Source organism: Rutilus rutilus (assembly GCF_951802725.1).
Source record: "Rutilus rutilus genome assembly, chromosome: 3".
Taxonomy (NCBI): domain Eukaryota; kingdom Metazoa; phylum Chordata; class Actinopteri; order Cypriniformes; family Leuciscidae; genus Rutilus; species Rutilus rutilus.
Window position 1 is genome coordinate 7948686 of NC_140211.1, and position 20353 is coordinate 7969038.

Here is a 20353-nt window from a genome sequence, read left to right on the forward strand (position 1 = left end):
TTAATCAACGCTTGGATACTGGGGCCAATTATAGGAAAAGCCAGTTTTAAAATATCAGAAGGTATAACATCAAGTGTGGTGGTAGTTGTCTTCATCTTGTTAACCACTTCACAGAGTTCCATTAAAGAGACATGCTCAAAATTCTGAAAGAAAAACGTACTAGCCAGTGAATTCGAAGACTGATCTGTAAGCTGTAAAGTGAAGGATGCACAAATAGCTAACACTTTATAAGCAAAAAACATTAAACATTTCTCACAACGTTCAGCCGAGGGTTCCCCATGAAATTGACACCTTGGACTAATTACAGAATGTATCACAGAAAATAAAATCTTAGGTCTATGACAGTGTTTAGCAATTAAATCAGAGAAATATTTAGAGCTAGCTGACTTTGCAGCACTCTGAAACTTAACCAAACACTCTTTGAAAATCTCAAATGATACAGTTAAACGATCAAGCTTCCATCTCCTCTCTGCTTTACGACATGCATGTCTGAGACAGCAAGTGTTATTATCCAGCCAATAGTAAGATTTTTCCTTTGGTTGATTTATCTTAAAAGGGGCAATAGAATCTAAAATATCAGAACAAGATGCATAAAAAAGAGAAATTAAATCATCAGGCCTGATGGAAGACTCAGCATTCAAGATCAATCCTTCAACGGCATTAAATATTTCTCACTAAACTGAGAGGCAGTAAGTGAGTTTATGAAGCGAGAATAAGAGCCTACAGACTTATTCACAGTGACAGAGCTCACAACAGGGATCGTAAATACAATGGGCTTATGATCAGAAAAGGAAGGATTTTCAATACATGCATTATCTACAGGGGTCCCATATGACATAATAAGGTCAAGAGTATGACCAAATTAATACATTATTAACTAACTGTGTGATTTGTATATATGCATTTCTGAAATACATAACTTGGACAAAGTTCCCTCTGATAACAGAGCATTCTAAATTGAAATGTAGTCATGCATTTGTAAAGCTGCTTTGAAACAATATGTTTTGTACAAAACGCTATACAAATAAATGTAAATTAAATTGAATTCAATAAATTTGTTGTGCATAGTACAGAGTCACTCTAGTTCATCCACTATAATGAAAATATAAATTTTCAAAACATAAGTTTGGTTTAGTATGTTTACAATTTCCTTTGAACCTGATGCTTTTTCAATTAGATATATTTCCTAAATTCGTTATTAATGTACTAATTATTATAAAGTTATAGTTACTATAAACTATTAATAAGTCAAAGTAAAATGAAATCAGAAGTGATACTGATGGTACTGATAAAATCAATAGGGATAAAACCAATAAATTAATAAAAATGTGATTTTTATCATAAACCTCTTGATAATTTTGATCTTATTCACAGATGGTCTCTTCCTGATAATACAATGGTCTTAACAAATTATGTTTCAACAATCTTTAATACCATACAAACTTTGACCAATGCAAACATGCAAGCATATTTCAACTACTCCGTTCTCCACTCGTTTTATCATAGTACATTTATGAACCCCTCATTAATTAGAAGGATCTATATTTTACCTCAGTTTGACAGTTCATATTAATGTTAAAGGATAATTCTGGTATTTAGCACTTTGAGTCTCTTTTCTGGTTTGTTTTGGATGAACTAGAGTGGTGGACACAGAAATTTTGACAATGGGTCCTGTCTCGACTTTCTGACTCGTTTAGAATCGCCTTTGACCGCTTCAGAGTGTCTGGCTACGGGCATGCAAAAACATGTCCTTAAAACAACCCTTAACGTTCGTTTTCAAAACTGTTCAACTCACCGAGTGGTTAGTGATGTTCATTGATGATTAAAAACAAATATATCGGTGCAATGTATGATTTCAATCCGTGTTATTTGCTATAGTGGAACTATTTTTCAGATACCTCACAACCGCGTATAAACTTTCGCTCGATATTTGGGTCTGAAGCGTCTTTTCTGTTTCCGGTAGCGCAGTAATATCAACGAGCAATGAGTCCTCCAACATAAATTAATGGGATTTTACAAAATGCCAAATAAAACACGACAGAAACTGTATTTCGCTACGCTACTTGTTTTGGCTCAAAATTTTTTACAGCATGTTTAAATTGTCACTCTTGGTGCTCAGAAAAACGCACTGTTTTAGTGTGTGCCCTTTAAATGCACGGCACAGGGGGCGGAGCTTCATGAGCTCGCGCTCAGTCTAGGACAATTTCATCTCACGGAATGATGATAATATCAGAAACTCTCAGTAACGGTGTTAATTTCGACCCGGAGTCGGACAATAATGCCTACAGAGTCAGAGTGCTGTATGGAGATGGAACAGGTATAGTTTAGTTTAATTATGGTTATAACGTATTTGTCATCTGCTTGTATGTATCCACTATTAATAGCCTACAAGTCTGCTGTTTCGGACCAGGTCCGAATGATGATCAAAAATATACTGATGAGTTTAATAAAGTTTATTGTACATTATTAACCCTCTGAGGTCGGCAAACGCGCCCCCGCGTTTTGCTGGATTTTTTTCACATAGAAGCAACATAAACTTAAAAAAGTCCGTCATTTACGGTCATATTAATAAAATAAATACATGATTATAAACTATAGAGGGTCTTCTTTTTTTGTGTACACTCACATTAACATCAAAACATTGTTTTTATTTTTAAATAAATAAAATAAACAGGGTGCGCTTTCAGCTCACTCTGTCTCCGCAAAAATCTTTTTGAAACAAGTCTGGAAAATGAACTGAAACTCAGCTAATACTTATCACACAACCATGAAACATGCGTCTAAAGAAAGCTTTAAATTTCTACTTTTAAATAAAACAATTCACATTCAAAACAAATATTCTCCTGCAATGTAATCTGTAAGAAACTAAAGAGAAGTACAGTTTCTCCCGTCTCACCTAATTATCGGTAATGAGTTCACACCCACTCGCAGAGCGCGCTATTCATAAGATAATGAGCTGAGGTGATCTATGCAAAATAAGGTAAACGCCCCCTGAAATGCCTTAAAACCAGCAAGTTTCATTTATTCACTTTCCTGTGCTGTTGGAAGATGACACGAGTTCAAATTTTGCTCAGAAGAAGAGCAGGACTCTGACGACGAACGTTTGTATTTTGAGCGACGAACGTTGAGCGACTTGATCCAGCCGTGGATAATATTTCGGGTAAGTCTTTTTAAATTTACTTGCATTAGTTGACACATGTTCGCATTTATGAGGAAAAAACAATATTACGTGACAGTTCTCCATTATGGACGCGAGCGCTCTGAAGCAGCACTAAAAGACTTTCAAACTTTCACAGAGACTTCAAAACAGAAAGCACAAATCCATTCTTTAAAACGAATTTCGTTTTGTTTTAATTGTATCTTAATTTTAATATTATTTTCATTAACAAATTTCCTGGATTTAATACATAAAAAGTAAATAGGCTAGCAATCACAACATAAGGTGCTTGAACTGGAGATCTTCATGAATGATGAGGAAGATTGTAACTCAGACGAACGGCAGCATGTTCAAGAGTGAATTGATCACGCCGAGTAAACACCGAGTTTTCACGTGAGTAAATACGTGAACTCAAGTGGTCTAGTGGTAGAACATTTGCCTAGCGTGTCAGAGGTTCTGAGTTCGAATCTGCACTCATATTTTTTTTTTTTTTTTGTCAAATCAGATTATGTTTATCAGTGGTTGTATATCAGGCAGAGACATGTGTGTGTGTGTATTTTGTTTTGTAATTTCACTGGAACGAAAAGAGAGTCTCCACAACGGATTGAAGCGCGCGTCCGAGTGAAGACTGCGCGAGCCTAAAACAAACACAGTATCCGCGTCTGACTCGCGGGAATCCACGGCGCAAACCTGTGAGGGGCTGTGTTTTCTCGAGCCCCATATCAGCTCAAGAAAACAAGTTTATTCAGATCATTACTTGTTTACACCGTCTCGCAGCGCTGTGAGGAATAATAATAATAAGGGAAAATGTCCCTCAAAAGGTAGATGTAAACAAACTATTAAAAGGTAAATATAAATTTTTTTTCTTTAAATAATTTTTATTGTGTTTTATTAGTAACAAATTTGGGGAGAGGATAAATATTCCAAAACTGAAAATACAGTATGAGAATTTACTGCACAATTACTAGACATGTTTACCTTGGATATTATACAATTTACAAGCACAATTTGTGGAAAAAAAAATGTATATAAAAAATATAAATAAAATTTATTTTTGTGTATAAATATATACACATGTATATGTGTGTGTGTGTATGCACATATATATATTTGTATAAGCAAGGTATTAAACTGCAAATTAGCATTTATATTCCTTATAATAAAAATGAAAGACCTATGTTACAGACATATGAAAGACAACATTTCGTTGATTAGTTTTGGATAGATTATACATTTTTACTGTAAAATATCTGCCACCTCAAATAAGCTTTTATTTGCCAATTTTTTTGTCAAAAATAATCAAATAATCAATCAAATCCTTAACTTTGAAATATGTATGATAAAATGTATACTTTAGTTTGTACAAAGAAAGATTACACTTGAATTGTTGTTTATTTAAATATTTACAAGGTAGATGTAAACAAACTATTAAAAGGTAAATATAAGCCTTTTCTTTAAATAATTTTTATTGTGTTTTATTAGTGACAAATTTGGGGAGAGGATAAATATTCCAAAACTGAAAATACAGTATGAGAATTAACGGCACAATTACATGTTTTCCTTGGCTATTATAGGCCAAATTGCAAGCACAATATGTGGAAAAATAAAAAAGAATTGAGATGCTTCCAACTGTTGCTCTTGCATTCTTGTGGCTCAGTGACTCACCTGAATGAATGGCTAATTAAGTATGCGGGCCCCATTGTCTCCTGAGGTGTGAACCACTACATATGCATGATCTGTGACGCCCACTCCGCATATGGCCTTTCCAAACAGAAAGTGCTTTGCAAAATTCAAATCAATGTATTGTGTTATGTGAAGGATTAGGCAGGGTGATTTTCACATAATTTTGAAGAAAAAACACTAGGCGATGACATCCATTAGACAAAAGTCTTATTGGCACATATTTAGTGTGTGTTTTGTGGTCTTATTTCAGAAACTTTAGTTTTTAGTTTTTTCAATAACCACGCATAAACATTATTCTCTCAAAAATGCAGACATGTACATTCTTGTTGCTCACATATTATGGTAGCCCTGTTTGTGCTAAATAGTGTGTAATTTTTTTTTGCCATTACTATGTTTATAAGCAACTGAAAAAAGCACAAATGTCAGGGCATGTCAGAACATCTCAAGGACCCCAAAAACACCTCAGACCCCAGAGGGTTAATACATCCAGCCACACAACACCTACAACGCTTGGGAGACATTCTCGTCAGTGCAGCAATATGGCGGATGTGTACAACTCGCTGTGAACTCGATCAGGGCGGGTCTATGTTAAAACGGCAGTGTCTGTCAACACTCGTGGGCGGGGCCTGTGGCTTTAGTGATGTCACTAAAGCCGCATTCTGAAAACAGGTCGTTGGGAGACACTGCTGATGATTTATGGGGATTAATAAAAAAGGAGTGAGTGGATTTTTATCACTATTGGGTGGTTGTGTACACACACTGCCAACACACATTTATGTCCAAACAGCATGTAAAAGTGAATTTTGCATAATAGGTCCCCTTTAATAAGAAACATGTTTGTCAAAATATATGCTTATACTTTCAAAATGCAGTAGGCATGCTTTTATTTGATCAAATCAATGAGCCTAAGTCACAAATTCATCACGTACAGTTAATTAAACTTGCATATATTGTCAGAAAACAATTATATTTAGTCTACTTACTGTATGTCAACCTCCTCTCAAACTATATTAGAGCTGCTGTTTAGGTTGAGTAGCCTATGTTTTCACAAAACAGAAAGCATTGCAGATTGCTAAAGATGGAAAATGTCCTGCTTTTGTCATAATAATGATTTGAGATGAGAAAGTCCAAAAGTCATTAAGACGTTTTATATAGGCCTATTAATTTTAGTGTGTGTGTGCACTTGCACAGGGTGCGTGTGATGCGTCATGTGCAGTAGTGCGTAGAAGTACTTGTAGTTAGTGCATGTTGCATGTTGTGTGTTGCATGTTGCTCCTGCTTGCTACTCTCTACTTTCAGCTACTGCCACCGGCTAGCCCCCCTAGTGGAGGTGAAAAGAGGAGCCGAGTGCGTAAGCCTCCTCCTGCCGGTACACAGCCTCTCCACCACCAAGACTCCTGCAGTGCCTCCACGTGGCCACACACGGATACTGGGTTCCGCGAGGTCCCAGGCTAATCTGTAGGGGATCTCTGAGCAGCAGTGGGCCCCAGAGGCATGACGTGCAGGCCCACCGGTGTGTGGACACGCCCTGGCGTCTGCCAACCACTGTCCCAGCTAGGGGTCAAATAGCATGGGTAGATGGGGCTCATAGCCTTGGATGGCAACCTGTCTAAGAGAAGGTCACTCTGAAATAAATCGGGACTGCGAGGAGTTGCGCCCCACAGTCCGCTATCAGCATAGTAAAGCCAACCATGGAGCACAAAGACATCCCAAATCCTATACTTCCAGCGGCGGGAGTCCGTAGGAACATCGCGGCGGATGGTGGTGCTGGTCCTCCTCCTGGAGGACACCATGACAACGGGACCTTAAACCCTGGGATTGTCCCAGGGAGGGTCCTGTCCGACCACATCACCCCGTCCAATGCACTCATGCGCTGTCGGAGACCAGTTGTTATGGGAACCTTCAACGCATGCACAGCGAGAGAAGAAGCGAGGTTGATAGAACTTGCACAATGTGCAGAGGAACAGGGAGTGGAGATCCTGGGGTTTCAAGAACATAGGAGAGTGCACACTGATGACCCGATACTGTACCGCAGAGTGGAGAGATGCACATTCATTTCCGCATCAGCGTGGAGGAACGATGCCCAAGCCGCAACAGGCGGTGTAGGGTTAATGCTGGGCCCACGGGCACGTAAGGCTCTACGTCGGGTTTACCACCACACCGACAGGATTATGTGCGCAGAGTTCTCGGGTAACCCAGTAACAACAGTCATAGTCGCGTACTCACCCACCAACGTGGCGCCATCTGACGAGGTGGAGAAGTTCTTTGAGGACCTTGAAAGAGCGCTCCGCGGCGTCCCAACGCACAACTTCCTGGCAATCCTTGGGGACTTCAATGCGAGGCTTGGACCAGAGGACGTACCCTTCCCCTACCACAACTCTACCAACCGCAACGGCACCTACCTCACTGCCTTCCTCACGGAGCACGAGTTACTGGCGGCAAATACCATCTTCCGGAAGAGAACAGGAAAGAGGTGGACCTTCCGGGACCGAGCCTCAGGAACGCTACGGCAGCTAGATTACATCCTAGTGAGGAAGAAGTGGAGGAACTCCATCATGAATGCTGAGCCATACAGCACTTTTAGTTCTGTGGGCTCAGATCAACGCGTGGTGTCAATGAGAGTTCGCCTTAGCCTCAGGGTCCCCAAACCAAGTCCCAAAATCCGGTATAACTGGAAAGCTTTCTCAAGTGACCCTGGCCTTCTAACCAGATACACTGAGGAGGTGAGGAGACGATTCCAGCAGCTGGACAGGGGAGTGGAGGCAAGCGGCGAATACAGGAGATTCATCACTGAGAACAAGGAGGCGACCAGACTGTGCGTGCCTAAGATGGAGAAAGTCAGAACCTCCCTGTGATCAAAACACCCAGAGGTCATAGCAGCACGTGGGATGGTGGAGGAAGCCCGCCTCAACTTTGAGTGGGAACCAACTACGGAGAGGCGCAGCGAGCTGAACGAAGCCAAACAGTTTCTTTTCAGAACCTATGATACCATCAAAGGGGAAGAACTGATGGAAAGAGTGCGGAGGGTGCAGGCGGCACAAGGGGAACAGCAGTATGGGGAGGCCTGGAGGGTCATCAATGAAATGACGGGGCGGAAGAGGACCAAGGAGGGACAGGTGAAGGGACATAGCCCGGAGGAGAGGGTGACGACCTGGTCAAGCCACTTCAAAAGGCTGCTGGGAGAAACAGCAGACGCAGCTGAGGAAGAGGAAATACCATCAGACCTCCCAAACCGCATGATTCTAAACAGGGTCCGGCAAGCAATCGACCCTCACTTGAGAGTAAATCAGAACGGCTTTCGAGAAGGGCGAACTGCTACAGCCCAGATCCTGGCACTCAGGAGATTGATAGAGGAGGTGAGGAAGGACAACCTGACTGCAGTCCTATGTTTCATAGACTTCAAAAAGGCATTTGACTCGATTCACCGAGGCACGATGGTGAAGATCCTGAAGGCATACAGAATTCCTCCGAACCTACTCCGGGCAATAGAGTCCATGTACTCAGGAACAAGGGCCAGGGTGGTGACCCCAGATGGCAACAGCGAGGAGTTTGACATCCTGGCTGGAGTTATGCAAGGGGATACACTAGCCCCCTTCCTCTTCATCATAGTCCTTGATTATGCGCTCAAGAAGGCAATCAGTGGGCGAGAGCAGGAACTTGGCTTCACGCTAACACCAAGGAAGTCAAGTCGACACCCGGCAGTAGTCCTGACAGACCTTGACTATGCGGATGACATCAGTCTGCTCTCCGACAACATGGAACAAGCACAGGAACTACTACACAGGGTAGAGCTAGAGTGCACCAAGGTTGGCCTTAGGGTAAATGCAAAGAAAACTGAGGTCATGACCTACAACGTTCCACCAGAGCATCAACCTCTGATAACAGCAGAAGACACTGTGCTGAAAGAAGTTGAGGACTTCAAATACCTGGGCGCATGGGTCAACTCAACTGAGCAAGATCTAAAAGTGAAGAAGGCACTTGCATGGAGGGCCCTGAACGGCATGAACAGTGTATGGAACTCCAACCTCTCCCGCCAAATCAAACTCAGCTTCTTCTACGCGACGGTAGAGTCCGTTCTCCTCTATGGCAGTGAATGCTGGACCCTGAATCCAACCCTAGAGAAGTCCCTGGACGGGTGCTACACCAGGATGCTGCGTGCAGTGCTTAACATCAGCAAGAGTGCGCATGTAACCAACAAAATCCTGTATGAGGGAGTACCAAGAGTGAGCAACAAGATTGCTATGAGGAGAATGAGACTTGCAGGACATTGCCGAAGGCATCGAGAGCTGCCAGCCAGCAAGCTGGTGCTATGGGAACCAACACATGGCCATCGGTCAAGAGGACGTCCCACGCTAACATACGTGGACATACTCAAGAGGGATGCAGGAGCCCAGAGCACCAACGAACTGGCCAGATGCATGGAGAATCGGGATGACTGGAGGCAACGATGGAAGGCTCGTCTGAGGACGACCTAGAGAGATTAATACCAATGTAGCACATAATTAGAGATGATCAGGCTGTTGTGATTTTTTCATGGGTGGACTGTGCCAGTGTGTAAAAGTTGTAAGGATGGACTTCTACTAAGACTGAATTCAAGAATTTGAACCTGCAATAAAGCAATAAAACTCACTAATCTGAAGAAGAGATCTATGGGACAGAGAGCACAACACAACTGTCCCAATCTCATCTCTTCCCCCCATGCTGAGTTCCTGACCCCTCACACTATCTTCTCCCTTCCAGGTCTCATTCAGTCATGCAAAACACACAAACCTACTGTCTCTAGCTGTTTATGAGAGGTCAAAATAAATACTTTTGGTGAGAAGGGTAAAGAAGTTTCATTCCCGCAGCAGCAGAACAGTCAGAAATAAGAAAACAATGCCTGTTCTTCTGATGTGGGAGATACCCCAATAAAGATCGTTGATAACATTCGTCTTTATCCCCCAAACTCAGGCGTGACCACTTGGGGCACGAGAAAGGGTCCAACGAAAGCTGAATAAATATTTGGGTGCTAGATGTTTATTGTTCTTTTGTTCCACTTGGGTATTTAAAGGGAATTAGCAAACCACTCAAGGAAGCATCTGTGAACAGAACTTCCCACACTGTTGCTGTGTGTCTCTATTGCCAGGTATGCTGACTCTTTTAAACTATTTTTGATACTGCATTTTGAATTATGTTTGTATTTTATGCTGATCAGTTATGTATTGTGTATTCTGTTTAATCCTTTTAATTGATGTTTAACTCTGCCTGGCAAAATAAATGTTACATCTTGATTTATTCTGAAGTATTCTGAAATCAATATTTTAGTAGATTATAAGGAAGCTGGTGCTACCGCAAATCTTAGTTAAGGTAGGTCAAACTAAAGGTGCATGTATGAACGGAGCAGTAGGCACGTCATCTGAAGACCTTTTGATTTCTGCCTATCACTGATTTAGCAAGTTGTATGGAAATGGCTAAAATAAACTACACTTTTTTCTTCGAGTGAGCAGTAGGCAACCGACTTTAGAGGTATTAGCAAACCCTACATCCTCTGACTAAAATCAGAATTAGCAAGTTTGTGTCCGGGAGAAACATGATCCGGCCGACGTGATCTTTATGCGGCATTGGGTCCATAATGAATTAATAACTGAAAGTATGGAATGTCAAGAATCATAAAAGATCTAAATTAAATCACAATTCATCTTTTGATCAGCTGTTAAGAAAGAAAATCAGTAAAAAACAAAGAGTCACTTAAATTTGGAGTCAGATTAAATTATTCATGGAGTCAGAATTAACATTAGAGATCAACTGTTTAATAAATTAAAGTGATTTTTCCAGAAGCGCCCGAAGACATACACGCTGAATTCCCTTCGACCACGACACTGGACACTGTCTTTGGGCCAGTGGGTGGAGTTTGCAAAGTTATTCACAGTAAAAGTGAATAATGCCTGTTGTAGATTTGTATGAATTCTTTATCCTTAATTGCCTCTTCCAGTCACATTAGTCTGTAATACCTGATATCAGGAAATCTGTCTGGCATCTAGGGTGTGTTAGCAGGTGGAACTTTGGTGAAAGAAGGTGAAATCTCTGGCCCTGTTTGGGATTGGCCCAAATATTGGTCCACATTGCAGATCATCCGTCTCTATTTTTTTCCTCTTTGTTCTCTTGTCACGTGACTCGTTCTACAGACGTGGGCTGCATCCGAAAACCTAGACAGCTGACTTGTTGCCTCTCTGCCCTGTCAGTCAATGACTTCGCAGGCAGCGTTTATGCATGAAGATACCTCATGAAACTGATTTCAGACAGACTTCTGAGGCAGCGTAACTATTTGATGATCGATAACAAAACAGAAAGAGCTTTGGTGACAACCAATTGAATATTTAATTACTACAATACTAACTTTTTGCTAGAAATCTCATCAAAAGTGGGAAAAGTAGGTCAAAATGTACACTTTACACACAAACTGATCACCAACCTCAAATTTCAGATGCCATCTTTATTTCTTAGGTCAACAGTCAGGGAATGGAACGCACAGGATTGTGGGAAGGATCCATCTATGCTGCCTTCAAAAATTGCTCAGAAGAAGGTATGTCAGGAGACAGGATGTGGCACGATCACTGGATTCGGATGTGCCTTGTTATCTTCCTGCCGCCGTATTGTTCCTGCGGAAGCAGCATTTTTAAGTTTACAGACGCAGACATTAATTAGACAGAGGAAGCTGTCACGTTTTTTATAACCCTAGTGAAGTGACGAAACATGCTGCTATGTTGTTATGTAACTTGACATGAGACACCATCTTTCACCGTTTGTGCCCATTCATTATTTTATTCAGAATATTTCAATATCCATGAATATAGCCTACTGATGATCTTCAGCAGAGTGCAACAACTCACTCGTTCATGTTTAAATGTGATTGTGGACAGGCAGTTGTTTAATCAAACAAATGACTGATCTAATTTGTGTTTGCACTGCAGTTCATGCAAATATTTGCCTTGTGTCTCAGATTTGTTAACTATAACTTTACTTGAACAGGTTTCACAGAGTAAGAATAGAGTGCATGCTAATATTGGGGAGTGCATGACTGGAAGGTTTCACAAAATCACAACACACTGTATGCAGGGGACATTCAAATGCATAAATCTAAAATAAAGCTTTATCTGATCTAAAAAGAAAACTGTTTAGTAGAAATTAAGAGTAGTGATCTCACCATGCATGAACTCTGAAGCATTTGACCAGCCAGTAAAACATACAAGTTGGAACATAAACGGGATATTCATATTCCTACATTAAAATAACTGTTGAAATAACCTGATTCACAGAAATGCATATCAATCCAACAATACCAGACTTGTTCATTACAGTAAGTAAAGCAGCAGGAGCTTGATAGTGAGTTCTGTCCTCAGTTCCTGATCAGATATAAAGCTGATTTGTTTTTAAAAAGGGACTGCACTTTTTGGTGTAAGAGAAATCTCAGTGAAACATTGTAAAGAAACAAGCTATTTGTATTATTGTTGATGGTGCTGGCTTAATGAAAAACAATACCCTATCTCCATTAAGTCATTAAATATTACATCACGGAAATAACAATAACGATATCCCTACCTTATCCCTATTTTATATATATATATATATATATATATATATATATATATAGCTTATTTAAACTGAAACTGAAAGTCTTTGACTTTGACTAATTCAAACACATAGACCTATATTTTAGGAATGTCGCGCCCCGTTTCTCTTCTCGTTTGGTTGCATTTCTGTGTGACCATGACATTCAGTCTCACTTTACATTAACTACAGGAGGAGGATCAATTTAAGCTAAATTTTAAAGTTCTTCTTCACTCTGTCTCAAATTATGAGTCACGAGTCAAAGGAAAACTGAAAACTGCCATATGAACCACACATAACAATCAGTTAGTATGTGAATTGACTAATACAATACAGTTAATTTCATTATTTTTGTTGTTTTGTTAAGAACTGCTTGAATTTTCAATGGAAATATTGTATTTGGTGTATTTAAGATATGCTTGTCAAGATAAGCTACTTTTGCTTTCAAAATGCTGTATCTCAATTTATCAAATCAAATAAATGAATCATGTACAGTAAATTAAACTTGCACATATTAAAAGTCAGACAACAGAATTGTATTTACTTACATTAACTTTCCCTCGAAGTGAGTTCGAGCCGCTGTTCAGGCTGAGTATGTTTTCACAAAACAGGAAGGAACAAGAAAAGTTCCCCCTTATCTCAGCATAATGATGAGAGATTGGATAACATCCAAAAGTCTTTGAGAAGTATTACTGTATGGATTAAATCTATTGACAATTGGCTATAGCAGTGAATTAGAGATTATTTTATCGTCTGTTTGTTTGTGTCCGTAAAGAAACCCCATTGCACACCACCCATCTCTCTTTTTCCTTTGTTCTTCTCAGTCACGTGACTCGTTCTACAGACAGAAATAGTAACAATAGACCTAGACAGAGGAAGAGATCATGTTTTATAAACTCAGTATATAAACCTTCACATGACACAAAATATTTCACCATAACTTTTTCCCATTCATTGTTTTACTCATAATATTCAATATTTCCTCTGTTTCCTATACTGACAATTTTCAACAAACTGCATCAACACACTTGTTCATGTTTCAGTGTGATTTGTGGACAAGCAGAGAGTTGTTTAATCAAACAAATAGCAAACCTTTGTTTGATTTGTTTTGTTTGCACTGCAGTTTGTGCCAATATTCACCTTGTGTCTCAGGTTATGTAACTTAAGAGGTATTTTAATATTGTATGAGGTATTTAGAGTACATGTTAATATTGGGAAGTTTTTACATTAATTTATTTACATTTTGTGGTGTCCCTTATGGACTGCATATTTAATAATGTTAATTTACTAATTACTATTTATAAAAATCCATCATGACTACCAAGTAACAGATAAACTTGTGCCAAAAAATACTATCAAGTCTTGGACGTTATACTAAATAAAGTTTTTCTGCCTTTTCATCCTACATATGACTGATTAAAAAATTAATAGACTATAGTAAAAAAAAAATGAATCCCTGTACCACTCAATACACAGACCAATTTAGAAAGACAGCAAATTCTCAGACAAAGTCAGTTTGTAAGCGCCGTCTTATCAGTTTATGCGCAGCCTTTATAAAGAGCATTCTGACAGAAACTGCCGGAACATGCAGGGACAAGAACAGACAAGCACAAGGCTGGAAAATTTCACAAAAAGCACAAAACATCGAACACAAGGGGACACACAAATGCATTAATCTACAATTAAGCTTAACCTTATTTAAAAAGAAAAATAAGTAGGCTAATAGATTAATATGAATGAACAGTAGTGATCTCACCATGAATTATGACCGCTTTAGCTTTTAAGAGTGGAGCAAAACATTAACATAGGCTACACCTTGGAACACAAAACTGGTAAAATATTAGTATAGGCTACATGTTAAAGAGGACCTATTATGCCCATTTTCACAAGATGTATTACAAGTCTCAGGTGTCCCCAGAATGTGTCTGTGAAGTTTCAGCTCAAAATACCCCACATATCATTTATCGTAGCTTGTCAAACTTTCCCCTATTTCCTCTCCTTCCCTGGGTCGCCCGTCTCAGGTGCACTTTGAAGCCTTTAGTGGGTTCTTAGTAGCCTGTGGGCGAGCTGGCGGTGCCACCTTTCTGCGAGAAGGCCGTTGTTGGTTGTGGGGTCGGAGCAGACTTCACAATGGCAGAGACTTCGCAGCGATTTAGAGAACTAGAGAAAACTTCAGAATAATGTCACAGAGTTCATTTATGAACAACACACGACATCCGTGTAGAAATTATGTTTTATTAACAAAGTTCACAAGGAGCACATTCAGTTATTTAACCCAATCAACGAGTTAAGAGACATATACAGTGCTGGTCAGAATTATTTGGCCCCTTGGTAAATATGATCAAAGATGGCTGTAAAAAAAAAACATCTGAATTGTTAATCCTTTTGATATTTTATCAAAAAACCTTTCATTGAAGTAAAATAATTGAAAGTGGGGGGGAAATCACATTTGCTGTGAAATCACATTTTTTCTCCAAAAAACGTTGGGAACAATTATTTGCCCCCTTTTATAAATACGTTTTGCAACCTCCTTTTTTCAAGATAACAGCTCTGAGTCTTCTCCTATAATGCCTGATGAGTTTGGAGAACACCTGACGAGAGATCAGAGACCATTCCTCCATACAGAATCTCTCCAGATCCTTCAGATTCCCAGATCCATGTTGGCGCTTCTTCTCTTCATTTCAGTCCACTCATTTTCTATAGGAATCAGGTCAGGGACTGGGATGGCCATTGCAGATGCTTGGTTTTGTGTTCAGTGACCCATTTTTGTTTTGATGTTTGTTTTTGGATCACTGTCCTGTTGGAAGATCCAAACATGGCCCGAAATAAGATTTCTAGCAGAGGTTGTCAGGTTTTGATTTTTTATCTGTTGGTATTTGATCGAATCCATGATGCCATGTCTCTGAACAATATGTCCAGGACCTCTGGCAGAAAATTAGGCCCACAGCATTAAAGATACATTAGAGTATTTCATTTTACACATGGGCAATTTTTTTATCCCTGTATAAATCAAACCCATCTAAAGGGCCCTATTTTAACGATCTGAAACGCAAGTATCAAGCACGAAACGCAAGTAACTTTGTGGGTGACGCAAATCTAAAATGGGTTGGTCTGAAGTAGCTTCATTATTCATTGGTGTGGTTTGGGCGTAACTTGAAATAAACCAATAAGAGCGACATCTCACATTCCCTTTAAGAGCAGGCGTGCTTCTTCTATAGCGGATTGATATTATAACGGCGGATTTACGACGTTCTCTTCAGGGCTGTAAAACACAGAGAAGTGGCATTGGGGATGGGAGAAACCCACCCAAATTAACTTAGGTTAAACAGGCGTATGATAATTTGGGTAAATGTGTAAGCTAGATTTATGCTTTTATAATAAACTGTCTATCTATCTATTTATCTATCTATCTATCGTAATTATGTATGATTTGCAAAAATGAAAACTGCTGCTTCTGTGTAGATGAGAGAATCAAAGTGTATGCGCGTTGTGCACACGCTACATTGATTATGGCCAAGCATGCGCCCTTAAAATAGCATCTGAATATCATGCGCAACGCGCCACTGACTTTAGACTAGGTTTTTCCTGGTCAGTGGCGGAATTGTTTTCTAAACCTGCAAAATAGCGTCAGGGAACGTTTGCGCAGGAACACACCTCCTCTTTGCGCTGAACCACCCCGGGGAGCGCAAGTGTTTGGTTTATACAGGGATAAAAAAAGTACCCCATGTGTAAAATGAAATACTCTGCCGTATCTTTTACCTTGCGCACGAGCAGATCCGTTTCCTCTCTGTAAAAAGCACTCAGTCTTTATGCAAATTGTGTCATGTAAATAGCAAATCCACCTTTGCAAGTGCAACTGACTTTTAAAGGGAATGGGAGATGAGACTCTGATTGGTTTATTGCACTTAAAGCCCAAAACACACTCATTAAGAGAATAGGGACAACACTTTTAAACCATGCGCTGGGAGCACCAACCATTTTTCCTGTCGTTATCGTTAAAATAGCAATAGTGGATTCGGACTTGCGCCGTGCGCTTTAGACCATGCGCTTATATCCTTAAAATAGGGCCCAAAAACTTAAAGTCCCCCTGGGCCCTATAGTCAATAATTGTATCCCTTAAAACTCATAGTAATGATGATTTGCTAAAGCGCGCCCGGACCTTGACATGACATCAGAAACAGGCGATTTCAAACCGCGTCTTTTTTTTCACTGCAGTTTTAAACAGAAAATACTCAGCAATTTTTGAATTGAATTTACACATGATTTGTCTTAACGCATACTAAAAACACCACATAGACATATAAACAACATTAAAACCCTGATTTTCACTGCAGGGGGACTTAGAGCTACAATATAAATAAAAGTGTCTGACACACAATATAACAATTGTGGTGGAAATTCTTTCTCAACTTTAAATAATAATTGGAAGACAGCTGGAGATTTCAAAAGTTATAAAGATCTTTATTTCTTGCAAGAAATTGACATTCACATACAGAACGCATCTGGTATGGGAAGGTCCCGACTTCTGCTTTTTGCCCAGCTTATATACACAAAACACATCCTGGTTAGGCTTCACCATTCGTTTACCTTAAAAGGAGGCATCTCGTCCAAAATCTTTGTCTTGCATAAATTATATCCAAACAGAACAATATCATGCCTAGATACAAGTTCCTGTTTTTAGCTGCTGCTCAAAATTCACACCTTTTGTCTATCGTTATTTTTGATCTTAAGCTACGCACATACTTTTCACACTTGAAGCTCACAAAAGGTCACTTGAGTACTCTTAGTCTCTTTGCTACTAAGTCTCCTATAACTCAAAACATTTTGTTCCTGCAAGCTTGTCTTAACTTATGCATTTCTAAAACTTGATTACATATCTTTAATAACGTGCTTTAGCTTATATGAATATATTTCTCTAAATGCTCATGAGTAAAAAATAAAGTGACAGATGTTAATACAAGTTGTACACTTCTAAAAGTAAAAACACATCTAAGAGTAAAAAAACACATCTAAATGTAAAATTTCTATTACACAATATACAAAATGTACAATAAATATTGGATGTATGAGTATTTTTGTGCCAACATTTTAAGAACATCACTACAGACCCAATAACTTTGAACAAATGTTATATTAACGTTACTGGAAGAACATTTGTTCATAACTTTGAGAGAAAATTGCCAGACCATTCTGGTTCATTATGCAAATTTCATGGTTCTGTAAGTTCTTAGAAGATAAATATATTCCATTGTCTCATTTCAATAAAGATGCATGATTTCCTTGGATGTGGAAAAGAAATGTCTCATTATTTGGAATGACAAAAATGAAGCAGTCCTCTTTGAGAAAGAAATGATGACTGTATGATAGCTGATGATCACCATGTTTCCCCAATTTCCTTCAAGACAGGTATAAACAGCTCTATCATGACATCATCATTACGAGGGATTTTCTTCATGAGGTCTCTTGTCTTCAGCACTGACAGTAGTTTACCCCACTGTTTTAGCATTAGTTCTGCTAGATCAACTCTGTCTGTTCTCTCTATTGAGCTCATGGGTATTCTGTATTCTTCATTCTGTTTTAAGTAGTATTTCATTCTCTTCAGTTCATCATCAGAAAGCTCATTCAAGATATGAAGAAGAGTGTGACTCCAGTTGCGTTGAGCTGAGCCTGAGGGAATGTGATCAGATAAGCTGAAATTATGCATTGCATTCACCAATGAATTTGTACAAATATTGATATACTATAAAAAAAAATTGTTTAATTCCATGGTCATGGAAATTAACAATACAGCAATGTGACGACTATTAATGGGAATGAATTTCCACACTACCTCTTCTTTATGCATTAATCATGCATGATTACTGCACCCAATGAACATATTTTCAACAATTTAATTTGAACCTTGTACTTGTACTTACCATTTGAAGGAATTTCTAACTGTATTTTGGCCTTTCTTGAGTTCACTGTTGTGCCGTCTTGACCGAGTTTACTACGATAGACTGCATGTGGTCTCTGATATCTAGCTCGCAATATTTGTATCTCTTTTGTCAATTCTTCAATCTTAGTATCCTTCTCCTTTACTTTTTTGTTCAGTGTTTCATCCTTCTCCTTTACTTTTTTTTTCAGTGTTTCCTTCTCAGTATCCTTCTCCTTTAATTTTTTTTTCAGTGTTTCATTCTCAGTATCCTTCTCCTTTAATTTTTGTTTTAATGTTTTAATCTCAGTATCCTTTTCCATTAGATCTTGTTGATCTTGAGTTATCACTGACTGCAGCCTCTTTATCTCCCTCTCTTTTTCTTCAAGAATAGTTTTTAGTCTCCTTAAATCTTCATCCTTTGAATTGAATAGCTTTTTTTTGTCCTTATTTTGTTTTTCTGGATTTGACAGCAACTTTTCCTTGAAGGCTGAGATAGAGGCGATTTTAGATTTGATCCTCTTAGCAAGATATTGACAGTCTGACAATTTAGCCTTAAGTTCATCACCCTCTCTCTCAGAAAGTTTAAAACAAATCGGTGAGTTCTTCCTGATAATGAGCTCTTCAATTTTGTCAGTAATCTGTTTTCCATCATTTTTTTGGATATCAAAATATCTTTGTCCACACTTTTCAATTAAAGACTGAAGCTGCATACTTCTGATATAATCCTTAATGTTGCAATGTCCCAGTTTTTCCGCATGTGTAAAGATCACTATAGTATGATTCCACAGCTCATCAGTAAAAAGTCTTTCTAGGGTGTTGATGGTCGACTCTGGCAGTTCAGAGTTCACTTTAAGAGCCAAGAGGACCGCATGAGGGCCAGTATTGTATAAGGACTGCATACAGTGAACTATTTCCCTTCTGGTTGTCTCTGATCTATGCAACTCTCCTTTCCAGCCTGGAGTGCGAGCCAGATGAATCCGTGTTCCTGATACTGTACGAGTCTCCTTGACGTAATCACTTTTATAAGATGTCCAGAATGTAAAGACTTTTTCCCTAAAGATGGCATTTCCAACAGTGTTTTTTCCAGCACCTTGAATTCCAATGAGCACAAGCTTAAGTTCATCCAAAATGGGCTCAATTTCTGAAAGAATGAAAGTGTACAGATCATGGAAGTGCATTTGTTTGTTGAGTAATATCTAAAGTGCTATTAAACTAAGCAAAAAGTCTAGTCTACCATATTTTTCCACATGTGTTACAATATATAAATCAAAACAAAATGCACTGTGTTTCACAATAGGTCTGGATGTAATTTGTATTGCAAATACATTTCTTAAATAATAATAACTCTAAATACACAGAGATACTCACCTTCATCATCCTCTAACAAGCGCACCTTGTCCTCTCGTGCTAAAAAAATTAACAAAATAAATCTGTTATAAAACTTAGAAATTATCAAATAAATAGTGATATAAACGATTTATAGGATGTATTTATTATAGGAAATTATGTATTGTTATAAAGACAATAAAGAATACTTAGGTTTTTTTTTTTATATCTGTATATTTTTTTCCAAACACACAACTTACATGATTTGTTTCCCATTTGTCATGTCCCAGTCAGGGAAAGTCTTGATAGCTTCAGCTGATAACCTTCCTAATGAATAGATTAGAATGAGTTGAAATTAATAGAATAAAGGATTATAGAAATATTAAAGCTGCAAATATTTTTCATTCCAAAAACCAGTGTGAAAGCCTATCCTAAAAACTGTCATGAAATCACCAAAAAGAGGAAAAATACCTAATGAATGTGTTAGGATTCAGTTGTTTTGTGTGGGTTTGGTTGTTTTGTTTTCTCTTAGCAGGTTTGATTAGTGATTGGGCCGTGACCTGAGAACACCTGAATCCAGTCTTGGCTCCTATTTAAGCAAGCAAGGTGGTTAGTTGGGGAGCTGCTGTTGCTTGAGGCGATTGCCAGGTTTGCGCTTAAGTTTTGGGAATGTTACTTTTGAA

General features: G+C 38.8%; 2 protein-coding genes across 3 annotated transcripts in view; both read right to left on the minus strand.

Moving 5' to 3' along the window:
* LOC311287420 (B-cell receptor CD22-like) overlaps positions 1-13262 on the minus strand; it is a 38063-nt gene extending 24801 nt beyond the window's left edge. The window contains exons 1-2 of one of the 2 annotated variants that reach the window (XM_084404279.1): positions 12976-13249; positions 11292-11478 (exon numbers count right to left, since the gene is read on the minus strand). The gene's annotated coding sequence lies outside the window, so the exon portion shown is untranslated. Of the gene's footprint in view, positions 1-11291; positions 11479-12975 lie in introns of both variants that reach the window. The other variant, XM_084404280.1, reaches the window with a different exon arrangement.
* A 4362-nt stretch (positions 13263-17624) lies between these two features.
* On the minus strand, positions 17625-19997 carry LOC311288311 (uncharacterized protein). The gene is made up of 4 exons (XM_084405652.1): positions 19931-19997; positions 19713-19751; positions 18346-19485; positions 17625-18094 (listed from the first exon to the last, which is right to left on the minus strand). Exons 1-4 carry the CDS (start codon positions 19944-19946, stop codon positions 17802-17804), a joined length of 1488 nt encoding a protein of 495 aa, XP_084261778.1. The 5' UTR covers positions 19947-19997; the 3' UTR covers positions 17625-17801.
* Positions 19998-20353: the final 356 nt, after the last annotated feature.